Genomic DNA, 18,020 nt, shown 5'->3' on the forward strand with positions numbered 1-18,020 from the left:
TTGGGGCAGGTAGCATTCTCTTGGCATCTGCTAAACCCACATTCGTCTGCCATATGGTGAAGGGTGATTCATCACTCCAGAGAACGTGTTTCCACTGCTAAAGATTCCAATGACGGCGAGCTTTACACCACTCCAGCCGACACTTGGCATTGCGCAGGGTGATCTTAAGTTTGTATGCGGCTGCTCGGCCATGGAAACGAACAGTTCTTGTGCTGACGTTGCTTCCAGTGGCAGGTTGGAACTCCGTAGTGAGTGTTACCGAGGACAGACTATTTTTATGCACTATGCACTTCAGCACTTGGAACTCCCGTTCTGTGAGCTTGTGTGGCCTACCACTTCGCCGCTGAGCCGTTGTTGCTCCTAGATGTTTCCAATTCACAATAACAGCACTGACAGTTGACCGGGGCAGCTCAAACAGGGCAGAAATTTTACAAATTGATTTGTTGGAAAGGTGTCATCCTGTATCGGAGACTGCACGCCTGTGTGCTCAAGTTTTATACAGCTGTCAGAAACTTATGTGATGGTTTTATCACTTGGATGTCACTGCTCCCAGTGTAACCCACAGGTTGCTAATGGCTGGGACAGGGTTAAGTCCCTAGACAGCGCACCGTGTGCACAACACCAGACTGCCATATCTAGCAGGGTTAGGTCTGGGTGGTTTGCTTAATTTAGTATCCATAGGGGTCAGCTTTGGGCAGAAAGGATAAGTTTGGCACATTGGTTTCCAAGTGTCTGTGTACGTTCCAAACCTTACTGCATCTTAAAACCTGTTACGGCTAGACGTTCCGCTACCCCTCGACAACATCCGGTGAAATAGCAGAGCGCCAAATTCAAATTAAATTACCATAAATATAAAACGTTCATGAAATCACAAGTTCAATACATCAAATTAAAGCTTAACTTGTTGTTAATCCAGTCGCCGTGTAAGATTTCAAAAAGACTTTACGGCAAAAGCAAACCATGCAATTATCTGAGGACAGCGCCCCATCATACAAATGCATAACAAATCATTTTCAACCAGGGAGGTGCGACACGAAAGTCAGAAATAGCGATATAAAAAATGCCTTACCTTTGATGATCTTCTTCTGTTGGCACTCCAAAAGGTCCCAGTTACATCACAAATGGTCCTTTTGTTCGATAATGTCCATCTTTACATCCATAAAAACTCAGTTTAGCTGGCACGCTTCAGTCAGAAAATCCACTCACTTTCCCTCCGTCAAGATACATACAAGGAAACACTACAAGCCAAAATGGGAGCCACCTAGAAAAACTACAATTTCTGGGACATTTTTCCAAAAACCAACATGAAACTCTTTCTAAAGACTCTTGACATCTAGTGGAAGCCCTAGGAACTGCAATTTGGGAGGACAGGGGCTTATAATTATAGTACTAGACATTGAAAATAGAGGTAAGCTGAAATCTTTTTAGTTTTGGGATGGTTTGTCCTCGGGGTTTCGCCTGCCATATCAGTTCTGTTATACTCACAGACATCATTTTAACAGTTTCAGAAACTTTAGCGTGTTTTCTATCCAAATCTACCAATTATATGCATTTCCTAGCTTATGGGCCTGAGTAACAGGCAGTTTACTTTGGGCATGCTTTTCATCTGGACGTGAAAATACTGCCCCCTAGCCCAAAGAGGTTAAGAATGTCACATGACTGTCACCTGATGAGAGGAGCCACATGATGAACTCTACACCTGTACAGTCTTCCTTGATATTATGAAGTGTTTGTCTCAACACCTCCTCCTTTAAAATCTCTCCTTATTGTATTGTCACATCACTCACCTGATGGGAGCGGAAATTCACAGCGTTTTGTTTATTTTCCAGGTAAAAGGGAAATGTCATTCATTCATGGATGTGTCACCTTCTTAATTAACAATGTTCCTTTTTTAAGAACCAAGTTCAGGAGGAAGCAGAATAAACAATAAGATTGTGATGATGGGAAATACTACACTGAGTTGGTATTTATCAACAACCCTTCCTTATAAATGTGAAAGTTGCCCTGACAACAGTGAGTTCACTTCACACAGACTCCCAGAGCATCACCGTGTGATAATGAAGTGATGAGATGTGTTTAGATGAGTGTCTGTCTCTGAAATCCACTGACCAGTAGATGGGCTATAGCAGGAGAAGCCAGTATCCAGCTCTGTGTACCATCTACAGTAAAGTACGCTGTATGTTTTGGACAAAGTGTCTTTGTGTACGTTTCACACACGACTGTGTCTTAAGAATGTCAGATTACTGTCAACTGATCAGAGGTGGAAATTCAAAGAGTTTGTACTTCCTGCTAATGAACTGGGTCTGAATGATGATGAATATGACCTAGGGAATGTCACCATGGCTCAGCCTTTCACCTGTACTGTCATTCTGGATGATAAACATCTGTAGTTTCCACTTGTGGCTCAGCCCTCCTGGCAGGACCATATATAAGACATCACACAGGTTGAGGACTCCACATCACCAAGACTTCTACTACCACAGTTTCATACTGACCTACAGAGCCTCTGCTGTGACCACCATCCACACATCAGACCACCGTCCAGACAGACGGAGACCTCTGAGACTCCGGCAGAAGCAGACAGAGGTATGGAGGAGAGCAAATCATTATTTAAGACTTTGGTATGCTTTTATGGGCTTTAACCTCTCTCTCTCTCTCATTTTCTCATAAATATGAACATGTTAAAACACATTTAACCAGGTTGTTTAACTTGTCTATCTGTGGTGAGATGGTAATTCCATGATGACTGCAGTAATAACATGTACCTTCCTTGACAAACACTGGAACCTGGACACACAAACAAGACAATTACAGTTCACTCACACTGAGGGCAGCACAGGGCAGAGGAGGTGTGTGTGTGTGTGTGTGTGTGTGTGTGTGTGTGTGTGTGTGTGTGTGTGTGTGTGTGTGTGTGTGTGTGTGTGTGTGTGTGTGTGTGTGTGTGTGTGTGTGTGTGTGTGTGTGTTTAAGACAGGGACTAACAGAGCCATCAGATAAATGCTCATCCTATTCTCTGGTTAACATGAGACCCCCTGTCTCATGTAATGACTAACTCAGCCACCAGAATGTGGTTTTCCCATTAAGCTGAAAAAGCTGATCAAGCAGCACCTCTTCTGACAGAGGTACGGCCGGACTCCATAAACAACCCAAAATACATGTGACGGGAATACCAGAAGGAGGAGAGAGAGAGAGAGAGAGAGAGAGAGAGAGAGAGAAGCAATGGAGAGAGAGAGAGAGAGAGAGAGAGAGAGAGAGAGAGAGAAGCAATGGAGAGAGAGAAGCTGAGGTTTAAGAGGATAAACAGAAATACCTATGTTAGGACGACTGTTTAAGGCCTGGGCACAACTCAAAGACACACTCGCTTTGTCTCTCTATTCTCTCTCTCACCCACTCTCTCTTTCTTTCCAGGTTATAAAACAGCCTTCATCCAGTGGAGTTGACACAGTAAGGACTGGTGTGTACAGCAGCCAACCCAGAGATGAGTGTGTCAACGTGTCAGATGAAGGAACGTTACAACCAGCAGGGATTCCTCTCTGCTGTACCGGTCCTAGACGACACAGAGCTGAGGGAGGCCAGACAGGCCTTCAACCACCTGGAGAGAGAGTTCGGTGAGTGGAGGGGGAGGGAGGGAGGGAGGGAGGGAGGGAGGGAGGGAGGGAGGGAGGGAGGGAGGGAGGGAGGGAGGGTGAGGGGGGGTTAGGTTAGAGGTCAAAACGTCTGTAATATCACCATGATAATATCTTTATTTTATTTTACCTTTATTTAACTAGGCAAGTCAGTTAAGAACAAATTCTAAATTTACAACGACGGCCTAGAAACAGAGGCTTAACTGCCTTGTTCAGGGGCAGATAACCTTTATAAGGTTAAAAATGTACTTAATATGGAATCTATTGAATGTAATCTTCATCTGTCTACCTGAATTGAATGATATCTACCTGTATTGAATGATATCTAACTCTGTCTACCTGTATTGAATGATATCTACTTGTATTGAATGATATCTACATGTGTCTACCTGTATTGAATGATATATATCTGTATCTACCTGTATTGAATGATATCTATCTGTATATACCTCATTAGAATGATATCTACCTGTATTGAATGAAACCTACCTGTATTGAATGATATACTACCTGTATCTACCTGTATTGAATGATATCTACCTCTATCTACCTGTATTGAATGATATCTACCTGTATTGAATGATACCTACCTGTATCTACCTGTATTGAATGATATCTACCTGTATTGAATGATATCTACCTGTATTGAATGATATCTACCTGTATATACCAGTATTGAATGATATCTACCTGTATTGAATGATATCTACCTGTGTCTACCTGACTTCAGGTGAGGAGTACACCCAGTACAGTCTCCACAACGTGCACCTGCAGTACCCCTGGGTGATGGGCCTGGCCAAACACCCCCACATCCTACAGGTGGTACAGTCCATCCTGGGCTCTGATGTCATCTTGCTAGACTCACGCTTCATCTGCAAGTACCCAACATCCCCCACACCCCACCCCACAGCCACACAGGCAGGAAATGATGCCATCACTCTGACCAGTGAGGAGGAAGTGAGGTCATTAGAGACGGACCAACAGAATGAGACTGGGCTGCCCTTCGTGGCCTGGCACCAGGATATGAGGTGAGTATATTACTAATACTTCTACAGCTACAATAGTATTACAATACTAATACTACTGTCAGTTACAAAGCACCTCAAAAATAGTAAAATACTACTACAGTACTGCTACCGCTAACAATACCGCTTGTAGTACTGTCACTACAACTACTACAGTAGTACTACAATGCTACTACTACTACTACCACTACTACTCCTACTACTCCTACTACTACTCCTACTGCTACTACTATCACAATACGACTCCTACTCCTGCTACTACTACTCCTACTACTACTACTACTCCTACTACTACTACTCCTACTTCTACTACTACTACTGCTGCTACTACTACTCCTACTACTACTACTACTACTACTTTTACTACTACTACTCCTACTACTACTACTACTACTTCTCCTACTACCACTCCTACTACTACTACTCCTACTACTACTACTACTCCTACTACTACTATCACAATACCACTCCTACTACTACTACTCCTAAGACTACTCCTGCTACTACTACTCCTCCTACTACTACTCCTACTATCACAATACCACTCCTACAACTATGACTGCTACTACTCCTCCTACTACTACTACTACTACTACTACTCCTACTACTACTACTACTACTACTACTACTCCTACTACTACTACTACTACTACTCCTGCTACTACTACTCCTACTACTCCTACTACTACTACTATGACTCCTAATACTCCTCCTACTACTACTACTACTCCTACTCCTGCTACTACTCCTACTACTCCTACTACTACTACTCCTACTACTACTACTCCTACTACTACTACTACTACTACTACGACTACTATTACTACTACTCCTGTTACTACTGCTCCTACTACTCCTACTACTACTCCTACTACTACCACTACTCCTACTACTACTCCTACTCCTGCTACTACTACTCCTACTACTACTACTACTACTACTACTACTACTACTCTTACTACTGCTATTACTACTAATCCTACTCCTACTACTCCTACTAATTAAATTTCAAATCCAATCAAATTTATTTATATAGCCCTTCTTACATCAGCTGATATCTCAAAGTGCTGTACAGAAACCCAGCCTAAAACCCCAAACAGCAAGCAATGCAGGTGTAGAAGCACGGTGGCTAGGAAAAACTCCCTAGAAAACCTAGGAAGAAACCTAGAGAGGAACCAGGCTATGAGGGGTGGCCAGTCCTCTTCTGGCTGTGCCGGGTGGAGATTATAACAGCACATGGCCTAGATGTTCAAATGTTCATAAATGACCAGCATTGTCAAATAATGATAATCATAGTAGTTGTCGAGGGTGCAACAAGTCAGTAACACAAGAGTAAGTGTCAGTTGGCTTTTTCATAACTGATCTATGAGAGTATCTCTACCGCTCCTGCTGTCTCTATAGAGTTGAAAACAGCTGGTCTGGGACAGGTAGCACGTCCGGTGAATAGGTCAGGGTTCCAGCAGGTCTGGGACAACAGGTCTGGGACAGGTAGCACGTCCGGTGAACAGGTCAGGGTTCCATAGCTGCAGGCAGAACAGTTGGAACTGGAGCAGCAGCACGGCCAGGTGCACTGGGGACAGCAAGGAGTCATCAAGCCAGGTAGTCCTGAGGCATGGTCCTAGGGCTCAGGTCCTCCGAGAGAGAGAAAGAAAGAAAGAGAAAGAGAGAATTAGAGAGAGCATATTTAAATTCACACAGGACACCGGAAAAGACAAGAGAAATAATCCAGATGTGACAGACTGACCCTAGCCCCCCGACACATAAACTACTGCAGCATAAATACTGGAGGCTGAGACAGGAGGGGTCAGGAGACACTGTGGCCCCATCCGATGAAACCCCCAGACAGGGCCAAACAGGTAGGATATAACCCCACCCACTTTGCCAAAGCACAGCCTCCACACCACTGGAGGGATATCTCCAACCACCAACATACCATCCCGGGTAAAGGCCGAGTATAGCCCACAAAGATCTCCACCACGACACAGCCCAAGGGGGGGCGCCAACCCAGACAGGAAGACCACGTCAGTGACTCAACCCACTCAAGTGACGCACCCCTCCCAGGGACGGCATGGAAGAACACCAGTAAGCCAGTAACTCAGCCCCCGTAATAGGGCTAAAGGCAGAGAATCCCAGTGGAAAGAGGGGAACCGGCCAGGCAGAGACAGCAAGGGCGGTTCGTTGCTCCAGCCTTTCCATTCACCTTCACACCCCTGGGCCAGACTACACTTAATCATAGGACCTACTGAAGAGATGTGTCTTCAGTAAAGACTTAAAGGTTGAGACTGAGTCTGCGTCTCTCACATGGGTAGGCAGACTATTCCATAAAAATTTAGCTCTATAGGAGAAAGCCCTGCCTCCAGCTGTTTGCTTAGAAATTCTAGGAACAATTAGGAGGCCCGCGTCTTGTGACCGTAGCGTACGTGTAGGTATGTATGGCAGGACCAAATCGGAAAGATAGGTAGGAGCAAGCCCATGTAATGCTTTGTAGGTTAGCAGTAAAACCTTGAAATCAGCCCTTGCCTTAACAGGAAGCCAGTGTAGGGAGGCTAGCACTGGAGTAATATGATCAAATGTTTTGGTTCCAGTCAGGATTCTAGCAGCCGTATTTAGCACTAACTGAAGTTTATTTAGTGCTTTATCCGGGTAGCCGGAAAGTAGAGCATTGCAGTAGTCCAACCTAGAAGTAACAAAGGCATGGATTAATTTTTCTGCGTCATTTTTGGGCAGAAAGTTTCTGATTTTTGCAATGTTACGTAGATGGAAAAAAGCTGTCCTTGAAACAGTCTTGATATGTTCTTCAAAAGAGAGATCAGGGTCCAGAGTAACGCCGAGGTCCTTCACAGTTTTATTTGAGACGACTGTACAACCATCCAGATTAATTGTCAGATTCAACAGAAGATCTCTTTGTTTCTTGGGACCTAGAACAAGCATCTCTGTTTTGTCCGAGTTTAAGAGTAGAAAGTTTGCAGCCATCCACTTCCTTATGTCTGAAACACAGGCTTCTAGCGAGGGCAATTTTGGGGCTTCACCATGTTTCATTGAAATGTACAGCTGTGTGTCATCCGCATAGCAGTGAAATTTAATATTATGTTTTCGAATGACATCCCCAAGAGATAAAATATATAGTGAAAACAATAGTGGTCCTAAAACGGAACCTTGAGGAACACCGAAATTTACAGTTGATTGTCAGAGGACAAACCATTCACAGAGACAAACTGATATCTTTCCGACAGATAAGACCTAAACCAGGCCAGAACTTGTCCATGTTGACCAAATTGGGTTTCCAATCTCTCCAAAAGAATGTGGTGATCGATGGTATGAAAAGCAGCACTAAGATCTAGGAGCATGAGGACAGACGCAGAACCTCGGTCTGATGTCATTAAAAGGTCATTTACCACCTTCACAAGTGCAGTCTCAGTGCTATGATGGGGTCTAAAACCAGACTGAAGCGTTTCGTGTACATTGTTTGTCTTCAGGAAGGCAGTGAGTTGCTGCGCAACAGCTTTTTCAAATTTTTTGGAGAGGAATGGAAGATTCGATATAGGCCGATAGTTTTTTATAATTTCTGGGTCAAGATTTGGCTTTTTCAAGAGAGGCTTTAATACTGCCACTTTTAGTGAGTTTGGTACACATACGGTGGATAGAGAGCCGTTTATTATGTTCAACATAGGAGGGCCAAGCACAGAAAGCAGCTCTTTCAGTAGTTTAGTTTGAATAGGGTCCAGTATGCAGCTTGAAGGTTTAGAGGCCATGATTATTTTCATCATTGTGTCAAGAGATATAGTACTAAAACACTTTAGTGTCTCCCTTGATCCTAGGTCCTGGCAGGGTTGTGCAGACTCAGGACAACGGAGCTTTGGAGGAATACGCAGATTTAAAGAGGAGTCCGTAATTTGCTTTGTAATGATCATGATCTTTTCCTCAAAGAAGTTCATGAATTCATCACTGCTGAAGTGAGAGCCATCCTCTCTTGGGGAATGCTGCTTTTTAGTTAACTTTGCGACAGTATCAAAAAGAAATTTCGGATTGTTCTTATTTTCCTCAATTAAGTTGGAAAAATAGGATGATCGAGCAGCAGTGAGGGCTCTTCGATACTGCACGGTACTGTCTTTCCAAGCTAGTCGGACACTTCCAGTTTTGTGTGGCGCCATTTCCATTCCAATTTTCTGGAAGCTTGCTTCAGAGCTCATGTATTTTCTGTATACCAGGGAGCTAGTTTCTTCTGACAAATGTTTTTAGTTTTTAAGGGTGCAACTGCATCTAGGGTATTGCGCAAGGTTAAATTGAGTTCCTTGGTTAGGTGGTTAACTGATTATTGTCCTCTGACGTCCTTGGGTAGGCAGAGGGAGTCTGGAAGGGCATCAAGGAATCTTTGGGTTGTCTGAGAATTTATAGCACGACTTTTAATGCTTCTTGGTTGGGGTCTGAGCAGATTATTTGTTGCGATTGCGAACGTAATAAAATGGTGGTCTGATAGTCCAAGATTATGAGGAAAAACATTAAGATCCACAACATTTATTCCATGGGACAAAACTAGGTCCAGAGTATGACTGTGGCGGTGAGTAGGTCCAGAGACATGTTGGACAAAACCCACTGAGTCGATGATGGCTCCGAAAGCCTTTTGGAGTGGGTCTGTGGCCTTTTCCATTTGAATATTAAAGTCACCAAAAATGTGAATATTATCTGCGATGATTACAAGGTCCGATAGAAATTCAGGTTAACTCAGTGAGGAACGCTGCATATGGCCCAGGAGGCCTGTAAACAGTAGCTATAAAAAGTGATTGAGTAGGCTGCATTATTTTCATGACTAGAAGCTCAAAAGACGAAAACGTTGTTGTTGTTTTTTTTGTTGGTAAATTTAAATTTGCTATCATAAATGTTAGCAACACCTCCGCCTTTGCGGGATGCGCGGGGGATATGGTCACTAGTGTAACCAGGGGGTGAGGCCTCATTTAACACAGTAAATTCATCAGGCTTAAGCCATGTTTCAGTCAGGCCAATCACATCAAGATTATGATCAGTGATTAGTTAATTGACTATAACTGCCTTTGAAGTGAGTAATCCTATTTTGAGATGTGAGGTATCACAATCTCTTTCAATAATGGCAGGGATGGAGGAGGTCTTTATACTAGTTAGATTGCTAAAGCGAACACCGCCATCTTTAATTTTGCCCAACCTAGATCGAGGCACAGACACAGGCTCAATGGGGAAAGCTGAGCTGACTACGCTGACTGTGCTAGTGGCAGACACCACTAAGCTGGCAGGCTGGCTAACAGCCTGGTGCCTGGCCTGCACCCTATTTCATTGTGGAGCTAGAGGAGTTAGAGCCCTGTCTATGTTCGTAGATAAGATGAGAGCACCCCTCCAGCTAGGATGGAGTCCGTCACTCCTCAACAGGCCAGGCTTGGTCCTGTTTGTGGGTGAGTCCCAGAAAGAGGGCAAATTATCTACAAATTCTATCTTTTTGGAGGGGCAGAAAACAGTTTTCAACCAGCGATTGAGTTGTGAGACTGCTGTGGAGCTCATCACTCCCCCTAACTGGGAGGGGGCCAGAGACAATTCATCGATGCCGACACATCATTCTAGCTGATTTACACGCTGAAGCTATGTTGCGCTTGGTGACCTCTGTTTCATCCTAACAATACCGCTTGTAGTACTGTCACTACAACTACTACAGTAGTACTACAATGCTACTACTACTACTACCACTACTACTACTACTACTACTACTACTACTACTACTACTACTCCTACTACTCCTAATACTACTACTCCTACTACTACTACTATCACAATAACACTCCTACTACTACTACTACTCCTACGACTACTACTACTACTACTGCTCCTACTACTCCTACTACTACTATTACTACTACTACTGCTACTACTACACCTACTAATCCTACTACTACTATTCCTACTACTACTACTACTACTACTACTACTACTCCCTACTCCTACTATGACTACGACTCCTACTACTACTACTACTACTACTACTACTACTACTCCTGCTACTATAACCACTACTACTACTACTCCTTCTACTACTACTGCTACTCCTACTACTACTACTCCTACTACTACTACTCCTACTCCTACTACTCCTACTACTACTACTCCTACTACTACTACTACTCCTACTATTCCTACTACTACTACTACTACTCCTGCTACTACTACACCAACTAATCCTACTACTACTATACCTACTACTACTACTACTACTACTACAACTATTACTACTACTACACCTACTCCTACTACTACTCCTGCTACTATAACCACTACTTCTACTACTCCGACTACTACTCCTGCTACTACTACTCCTACTACTCCTACTACTGCTTCTCCTACTACTCCTAATAATACTACTCATAGTATTACTACTACTACTACTATCACAATACCACTCCAACTATAACTACTACTACTACTCCTTCTACTACTCCTACTACTACTACTCCTACTACTACTACTCCTAATACTACCACTACTACAATCACAATATCACTCCTACTACTACTACTACTCCTATGACTACTACTACTACTACTCCTACTACTACTACTACTACTACTCCTATTCCTACTCCTACCACTAATACTACAATTCCTACTACTACTACTATCACAATACCACTCCTACTACTACTACTACTACTACTCCTTCTACCACTCCTACTACTACTACTCCTACTATCACAATACCACTCCTACTACTACTACTACTACTACTCCTACTACTCCTACTACTACTACTCCTACTACTACTCCTACCACTACTACTACTACTACTAGTACTACTCCTCCTCCTCCTACTACTACTACTACTACTACTACTACTCTTACTACTTCTCGAACTGCTACTACTACTACTACTCCTGCTACTACTACTACACCTTCTATTACTACTACTACTGCTCCTACTACTCCTACTACTACTACTACTACTACTGCTACTACTACTCCTACTAATCCTGCTACTACTACTCCTACTACTCCTACTACTACTACTCCTACTGCTTCTCCTACTACTCCTAATACTACTACTCCTGCTACTACTACTACAACTCCTACTATTACTACTACTACTACTCCTTCTACTAGTACTACTACTATTACTACTCCTACTTCTACTACTCCTACTACTCCTACTCCTACTACTCCTACTCCTACTCCTCCTACTACTCCTACTACTATTCCGACTACTACTACTACAATACTACAGCTACTACTACTACTACTCCTACTACTCTTACTACTCCCTACTACTACTACTACTACTACTACTACTACTACTGCTACTACTACTCCTACTAATCCTACTACTACTATTCCTACTACTACTACTACTACTACTACTACTACTACTACTACTACTACTACGACTCCTCACACTACTACTACTACTACTACTACTACGACTCCTCCTACTACTACTACTACTACTCCTACTCCTACTACTACTACTACTCCTGCTACTATAACCACTACTACTACCACTCCTACTACTACTACTGCTACAACTACTATTCCTACTCCAACTCCTACTCCAACTACTCCTACTCCTACTACTACTACTCCTACTACCACTACTTCTACTAATACAACTACTACTACCACTCCTGCTACTACTACTCCTAATACTCCTGCTACTACTACTACTACTACTCCTACCACTACTACTCCTACTGCTTCTCCTACTACTCCTAATACTACTACTCCTACTACTACTACTACTACTACTCCTGCTACTACTACTACAACTCCTACTCTTACTACTACTACTACTCCTAATACTCTTACTACTCCTACTACTACTACTACTGCTACTACTACTACTGCTACTACTACTACCACTACTACTCCTACTACTCCTACTCCTACTACTCCTACTACTCCTACTCCTACTACTCCTACTACTACAATGCTACAGCTACTACTACTACTACTACTGCTACTATCACAATACCACTCATACTACTACAGTACTACTACTACTACCACTACTACTACTGCTCCTACTACTACTATCACAATACCACTCCAACTACTACAGTACTACAGTGCTCCTCCTACTATGACTACAACTACTACTTCTACAGTCAGTTATGCAGTAAGCGTTTTGAGTAATAACAAGTATTTACTCACCAGCTGTCTGATTCATCCAGGTACTGGGGAATAGCTGGGGGTCCAGTCCTGTCTGTGTGGCTGGCTCTAGACGACTCACTGGCAGAAAGCGGAGCCCTGAAGGTCATCCCAGGTACTGTAGCTCCCCTGACCACCTAAAATTCACCAAATCATTTAGTTTACAGAAACGGACAGTTCAGTTCTAATTGGTGCCACAGCTAGATAAATAAGTACTTAAATGTCTCCTCAAAATACTTAGCTGCATTTAGCCAGGTTCAGTTAATGTTCTGAAAACCTCTTTCTGTCATTCTAGCATTACATGACTGCAGTAAGTGGCTGTAATAAGGTGTCCTTTCATAGACATAAAGAAGACTAGAGTCTGTGTGGTTAGTAAAGTGTTCCCTCTCCTCTCCTCTCCTCTCCTCTCCTCTCCTCTCCTCTCCTCTCCTCTCCTCTCCTCTCCTCTCCTCTCCTCTCCTCTCCTCTCCTCTCCTCTCCTCTCCTCTCTCCTTCCTCTCTCTTCACCACTCCTCTCCTCTCCTCACCTCGCCTCGCCTCTCTCCTCCTCTCCCCTCCCCTCTCCCTCCCTCCTCCTCCAGGAAGCCACTGCTCTGGCCTGCTGCCCCACCAACTCGCCTCCCGCCCCGGCAACATGCTGTCAGTCAACCAGGAGATCCCTGAGGAGCTGGTGCAAACGGACAGCGCTCTACTCTGCCCCCTGCTGGCTGGGCAGATGTCTGTAAGTCACACTTACTTAGTCCTTCTGGACGTTCTGTATTACTGGGAGCTCCTCATCCCAAGTCCTACTGGACATTCTGTATTACAGGGAGCTCCCCATCCCAAGTCCAACTGGACATTCCGTATTACAGGGAGCTCCCCATCCCAAGTCCTGCTGGACATTCTGTATTACAGGGAGCTCCAAACCCAAGTCCTACTGTACATTCTGTATTACAGGAAGCTCCCCATCCCAAGTCCTACTGGACATTCTGTATTACTGGGAGCTCCCCACCCCAAGTCCTACTGGACATTCTGAATTACTGGGAAATACACTGGGCTTTCTCTATTCTTCTACAACTATATTATGTTTCTCACTAATAGTGCTGTACAAAGAATAAGAATTAAGGTTCCATTTGGGATTGTGACTTGATGTTGATGTTAACCAAATCAGATCCATGATGGGTTCCTGGTCCACGCCAGCGACCCCAACACATCCCAGAAGAGACGCTGTGGCTTCGTGATCCGATACATCCCTACCTGTGCCTACCCTGTACAGGTGAGAACTACTGTAGATATGGCTCTACCTGTGTGTACTCTATACAGGTGAGAACTACTGTAGATATGTCTCTACCTGTGTCTACCCTATACAGGTGAGAACTACTGTAGATATGTCTCTACCTGTATCTACCCTATACAGGTGAGAACTACTGTAGATATGTCTTTACCTGTATCTACCCTATACAGGTGAGAACTACTGTAGATATGTCTCTACCTGTGTCTACCCTATACAGGTGAGAACTATTGTAGATATGTCTCTACCAGTATCTACCCTATACATGTGAGAACTACTGTAGATATGTCTCTACCTGTGTCTACTGTAGTGACCTCTCTTTTTCTGAAGGTTATCTGTCGAATTGGAGGCCTGTTGCCTTATTATGCCTTTGGAAATAGATGGAAACTCATTTCCAGTGCTTTTGCAGAGACCAGGATCAAATCATACCTGACCACTGTGTTTCTCTCTCTCTCTCTCTCTCTCTGCAGGACCCAGACCGTCCCAGGCATTTCCATGCTACTGTGATGGCCAGTGGATCAGACCAGTTCAATCACTTCTCCACCTTGCTGTGATGAGCCTTACACCACAACTACAACCATATCCATACTGATCGCATTACTGTATTACTGTCTGCTACCTAGAGGAACCTAATGATGCTGTATTCACCTTGATGACTTACTGCTGTGTTCACCTTGATGACTTACTGCTGTATTCACCTTGATGACTTACTGCTGTATTCACCTTGATGACTTACTGCTGTATTCACTTTGATGACTTACTGCTGTGTTCACCTGTATGACTTACTGCTGTGTTCACCTGTATGACTTACTGCTGTGTTCACCTTGATGACTTACTGCTGTATTCACCTTGACGACTTACTGCTGTGTTCACCTGTATGACTTACTGCTGTGTTCACCTGTATGACTTACTGCTGTGTTCACCTGTATGACTTACTGCTGTGTTCACCTGTATGACTTACTGCTATATTCACCTTGATGACTTACTGCTGTATTCACCTTGATGAATTACTGCTGTATTCACCTTGATGACTTTGATACAAAATGCTAACCTCCCCTGTTATTGTAATGGTGAGAGGTTAGCATGTCTTGGGGGTATGATTTAAAATGCTAACCTCCCCTGTTATTGTAATGGTGAGAGGTTAGCATGTCTTGGGGGTATGATATACAATGCTAACCTCCCCTATTATTGTAATGGTGAGAGGTTAGCATGTCTTGGGGTATGATATCAAATGCTAACCTCCCCTGTTATTGTAATGGTGAGAGGTTAGCATGTTTTCGCTGTATGATTTGTGCATCTAACTTTCTCCCTCATCATGATTCCCTATTCATTCAGGACTATATGTAGTCATGGTAACATCCATGTAGAAGTGTGATGAACCATACATTCAAAATGCTGGAGTACAGAGCCAGAACAACACAGCATGTGTCACTGTCCCAATACTGGTGGAGCTCACTGTATCTGGGTCAGTCTGGGTTGGACTGGGTTGGACTGGAGTCCATCTCCTGTTTCTGTAGGATCAACCAGAACGGCCCTTAGGGCAGGAGTCCATCTCCTGTTTCTGTAGAGTGAACCAGAATGGCCCATAGGGCAGGAGTCCATCTCCTGTTTCTGTAGAGTGAACCAGAACGGCCCATAGGGCAGGAGTCCATCTCCTGTTTCTGTAGAGTGAACCAGAACGGCCCATAGGGCAGGAGTCCATCTCCTGTTTCTGTAGAGTGAACAAAAAGGCAAGCCACTCTGAACCTGACCTGAGCTGACCTGTTATTTTAGTGCATTGATAATGATAATAATAACATGTATAAAATGTGAATGGAGGACAAATGAAATGCTGTATCAACATGTAACCTAATGTATCTGGGACGTCATGCTTTATCAGATCTTAATGTGTCTTATTGTGATTTACGTGTTGAATAAACCTTCTCACTATACATTGGCATCTATATCTGTGGAACATGGTGGGCCTTACTTTGTAAGTCACAACAATCTATTTTTCCATTTGTAAAAAGTTCTGGGATTGGGATTTTAACCAGTTGAATGAAAGGGCAAAATGTAGATTTCCGCCTAAATAAACATACCCAAACATCATTATTTTTCATGAGGAGGCTACAAACAATAACGGGTAATGCTGCATAGCTTTAGAAAGGTCTGGAAGTCCCCTTTCTGGTAAAAATAGTAAGAAAATTGCTGATTTACATTGTACATTGTCCCGTGAGGCTCAGTTGGTAGAGCATGGTGTTTGCAACGCCAGGGTTGTGGGTTCGATTCCCACGGGGGACCAGTACGAAAAGAAAAAAACAATTATGAAATGTATGCATTCACTACTGTAAGTCGCTCTGGATAAGAGCGTCTGCTAAATGACTAAAATGTAAATGTACAAATATTATGAAAATCATAGATTTTTTTCAGATTCAACAAAACTGGGGCAATAGGGCATGAAATGTTGGAAATTATTTCTAAATATAGTAACAATCAAATGGTAAACGACGTACTAAAGTTTTCACATTTCTTAGAACTAAAATAAATATGATCAAACTTAGTGACAGTGCAATATTAGCGCACAACAAACTCTTCAGTTTTAAATCAACGGGCTCCCGAGTGACGCATTGGTCTAAGGCACTGCTGTATCACAACCAGTTGTGATTGGGAGTCCTATAGGGCGGCGCACAATTGGCCCAGCATCGTCTGGGTTTGGCCGGTGTAGGCCGTCATTGTAAATAAGAATTTGTTCTTAACTGACTTGCCTAGTTAAATAAAGGTTAAATTAAAAATAAAATGTCTCAAGACTTAAAAATCCTTCTTTAACCTGTCTCCTCTCTTTCATCTACACTGATTGAAGTGTATTTAACAAGTGGCATCAATAAGGGATCCTACATTTCACCTGGATTCACCTGATCAGTCTGGGTCTCGACCGAGCCCTGTGAAACTGGGTCCTGGACTTTCTGACGGGGCGGGGTATTCGATGCAGCAACCTTTCGGTTACTGGCCCAATGCTCTAACCACTAGGCTACCTGCTGGTTACTGGCCCAACACTCTAACCACTAGGCTACCTGCTGGTTACTAGTCCAACGCTCTAACCACTAGGCTACTGGCCCAACACTCTAACCACTAGGCTACCTGATGGTTACTCGTCCAACGCTCTAACCACTAGGCTACCTGCTGGTTACTAGTCCAATGCTCTAACCACTAGGCTACCTGCTGGTTACTGGCCCAACACTCTAACCACTAGGCTACCTGCTTGTTACTGGCCCAACACTCTAACCACTAGGCTACCTGCTGGTTACTGGCCCAACACTCTAACCACTAGGCTACCTGCTGGTTAATGGCCCAACGCTCTAACCACTAGGCTACCTGCTGGTTACTGGCCCAACACTCTAATCACTAGGCTACCTGTCGCCCCAAAAAGATGAAATGAACACCTGTAGTGTTATAGTAAATAATTTAGTGGTGTTGTTCTGCACTCTAATTATCAATTTGTCTCCCTCTGCCATATGGATGCATTGTATGATAGACCTGATCCCAGACTGACCCCAGACTGGATCCATTGTATGATAAACCTGACCCCAGATTGACCCCAGACTGGATCCATTGTATGATAAACCTGACCCCAGACTGACCCCAGACTGGATGCATTGTATGATAAACCGAGAGCAACTGGCAGCAAAAGAGCTGAGCACAGAACTCTGAGATTTACTGCAGCAGGTAACTTTGATTGTAAACTACATCAAACCATATCCAGTGTGCTCACGCCTGTTGGCAAAACTATGTGGAGATATGAGATCAGAGCAGTGGCAATTTTAGCATGTATATCTTGGTGCACCCCCCGCCAAACAAATTGGGATGCATGCCAGCAAAGCCTCTACACCACACAACACTAAACAATACAAGAATTGCACTATAACGGTGACAAACAGTGCCCACAAACTGTTAGGGCCTACATAAAGTC

General features: G+C 43.6%; 1 protein-coding gene across 1 annotated transcript; it reads left to right on the plus strand.

The window, feature by feature from the left end:
* The first annotated feature begins 2,443 nt into the window (after window positions 1-2,443).
* On the plus strand, window positions 2,444-16,005 carry LOC106612333 (phytanoyl-CoA dioxygenase domain-containing protein 1). Its single transcript, XM_014213382.2, has 7 exons — window positions 2,444-2,586; window positions 3,409-3,608; window positions 4,357-4,654; window positions 12,828-12,919; window positions 13,386-13,525; window positions 13,955-14,059; window positions 14,545-16,005. The coding sequence occupies exons 2-7, from the start codon at window positions 3,479-3,481 to the stop codon at window positions 14,626-14,628; spliced, it is 849 nt and encodes a 282-aa protein (XP_014068857.1). The 5' UTR covers window positions 2,444-2,586; window positions 3,409-3,478; the 3' UTR covers window positions 14,629-16,005.
* The last annotated feature ends 2,015 nt before the right edge of the window (window positions 16,006-18,020 follow it).

Source organism: Salmo salar, chromosome ssa09 (assembly GCF_905237065.1).
Source record: "Salmo salar chromosome ssa09, Ssal_v3.1, whole genome shotgun sequence".
NCBI lineage: Eukaryota > Metazoa > Chordata > Actinopteri > Salmoniformes > Salmonidae > Salmo > Salmo salar.

What these genes read in the sequence shown, in the direction of transcription:
- LOC106612333 (XM_014213382.2), top strand. Translation starts at nt 3,479, where the DNA reads ATGAGTGTGTCAACGTGTCAGATGAAGGAACGTTACAACCAGCAGGGA. An exon ending in GCCTGGCACCAGGATATGAG is followed by an intron (nt 4,655 to 12,827) that starts GTGAGTATATTA and finishes TGATTCATCCAG; the next exon opens with GTACTGGGGAATAGCTGGGG. An exon ending in CCTGTGCCTACCCTGTACAG is followed by an intron (nt 14,060 to 14,544) that starts GTGAGAACTACT and finishes CTCTCTCTGCAG; the next exon opens with GACCCAGACCGTCCCAGGCA.